The sequence below is a fragment of the Tupaia chinensis genome, unplaced genomic scaffold, assembly GCF_000334495.1.
Source record: "Tupaia chinensis unplaced genomic scaffold, TupChi_1.0 Scaffold000477_1, whole genome shotgun sequence".
NCBI classification, from domain to species: Eukaryota; Metazoa; Chordata; class Mammalia; order Scandentia; family Tupaiidae; genus Tupaia; species Tupaia belangeri.
In genome coordinates this window covers 711,101-713,071 of record NW_006159986.1, presented here as the reverse complement: position 1 = coordinate 713,071, position 1,971 = coordinate 711,101, and the positions used below count along the sequence as shown (strand labels likewise).

The 1,971-nt window shown below is 38.5% G+C and overlaps 1 protein-coding gene across 7 annotated transcripts in view; it reads left to right on the top strand.

Annotated features, from left to right (window-relative positions):
- The window catches only part of MED1 (mediator complex subunit 1), a 61,751-nt gene that overhangs the window by 31,148 nt on the left and 28,632 nt on the right, over window positions 1–1,971 (top strand). For all 7 annotated transcript variants that reach the window (XR_003550606.1, XR_003550607.1, XM_006155887.3 and 4 more), the window contains 2 exons: window positions 85–158; window positions 754–843. Coding sequence is in view for 5 of the 7 variants with exons in the window: in XM_006155887.3 (XP_006155949.1) it covers window positions 85–158; window positions 754–843 (164 nt within the window). In the remaining 2 variants the exon portion in view is untranslated. The remainder of the gene's footprint in view (window positions 1–84; window positions 159–753; window positions 844–1,971) is intronic.

Genomic DNA, 1,971 nt, shown 5'->3' with positions numbered 1-1,971 from the left:
CACGCACCCTATAGCAAAAACCTCCCCCCCCCCAAAAAAGAGAACTCAGTAAATACAAGCAAACATAGATCATTTGTCTTGCAGGAAAGCAACTAATGCTGGACCCTTGGATAAGATTCTTCATGGAAGTGTTGGTTATCTCACTCCAAGGAGTGGGGGTATGTGATCTTATTTTGCTTACTTCGAAAAATTTAGTTGAGGTCATTAACTTTTAGTTTCATTGTAGGTTTATAGAGACATAAACAGGGAGAAAATTACCAGTCATTGGTGTATTTTGTAAAAAAAAAATTTTTTTTAGAGAGATTTTTGTTATAGGAGGGTGAGTGTGGTTGCTGGAGAAACAGGGAAACAAAGTGAGAAATTACTCCCCAGGAGGAATGGCTACGCCCCTATCTGTCTTCCATTCTCTCTGGATTTTGGGCATGTATGCACATGCGCCTGCCATGAATTTTAAGCCACTGAATCTGGGACTTGAACTGTGGTCGACCACATGGGAGTCCAGCACTATTACCACCATGCCCCACCCTCTGGCCCCTTTTATAATGATTTCTAAGATATCAGCACTTGGTCTCCCCTCCCCCCCCCTTTCCCCCTAATTTTATAAAGTAAATTGTTCCCAGAATCAATATTTCTGATATAATTCATAAGCTGGTTTGGAGCATGACTCCTCATATCTTTGACATTATTTCCTTATATGAAGGTTTTGAAAAATGTAAATGTTAATGTTGCAGTAATGAGTTTTATTTTTCATAGGTCATTTAATGAACATAAAGTACTATGCCTCTCCGTCTGACCTGCTGGATGATAAAACTACATCTCCCATCATTTTGCATGAGAATAATGGTAAGACTTTAATTATAAGCAAACAGTCATTTGTTTTTCAGTGTTTTAAAAATATTTAAAAAGTTTGAGGTTCAGATGTAGTAGTACATGTTGTATACTGCTTCTTGGCAGGCTGAGGACAGATGAAAGGCCTGGGTTTGATCACATCCCACCCTATAAGCCAGCACAGTAGCTCATACCTATAGTTCTAGCTAATTGGAAGACTGAGGCAGGATTGTGATGAAGTGGGACTTAATCTAAACACCACATATACACACAGACAGTTTGAATGCCCAGCCTGCCTCCTAAGTTTTGGTTTGCTACTCTCTGATGACTTTGCTCTCCTTTATACCTGATACAAATAACACAGACATATATACTTTTATACACATGTACATACACAAACACACACACGCACATAGTAGGTTGTTGGGAAAGTCATGACACATTTTTGCATAGAAAAACACAGAAAGGGGCCAGCAGTTGGCGTGGTGGTTAAGGGCGTCAAGACTCCCACCTGCCCGACTACAGGTTGAGTCCCAGGCCTGGTGGCTTTTTCTCTCTCTTTCTCTTTCTCTTTTTCTCACTCAGTCTCTGATCAAATTAAATAAAGTTAAATAAAATAATCCTTAAAAAAAAAAGAAAGAAAAGAAAAACACAGAAAAATAGGTCGTGAATTTCCCAATGACCTAATACATGTTTATGTATACAAAAATAGGAGCTTAATAAGTACTCTTGAAGAAATATGAGACATGGGGGCCAGCAGGTGGCGTAGTGATTAAAGGCACTGGACTCCGATATGGCTGATTGCGGTTTAAGTCCTGGACCTGGTGGCTTGCTTTCTCACTTTCCCACTCTTGCTCTCTATTTCTCTCTGTCTGATCAAACTGGAAAATAATAATAATAAACAAAGTTAAATAAGATAATTTAAAAAAAGAATGAATAGATAAAATTAAATAATTTAAAAAAAAAATAAGAGACATAAACCATCTGTCTTAGTCCAATTTTCATTCATAACAGAAATACATGAGTCTGGATAATTTTGTATAAAGAAGATAGATCACTCATGATCTGGTGGGTGAAAATTCTAAAGGCCTAGGCTTACAGTGTAGCCGATGGAGGCAGAGGATGGCAGGGGGGGGGAGAAAG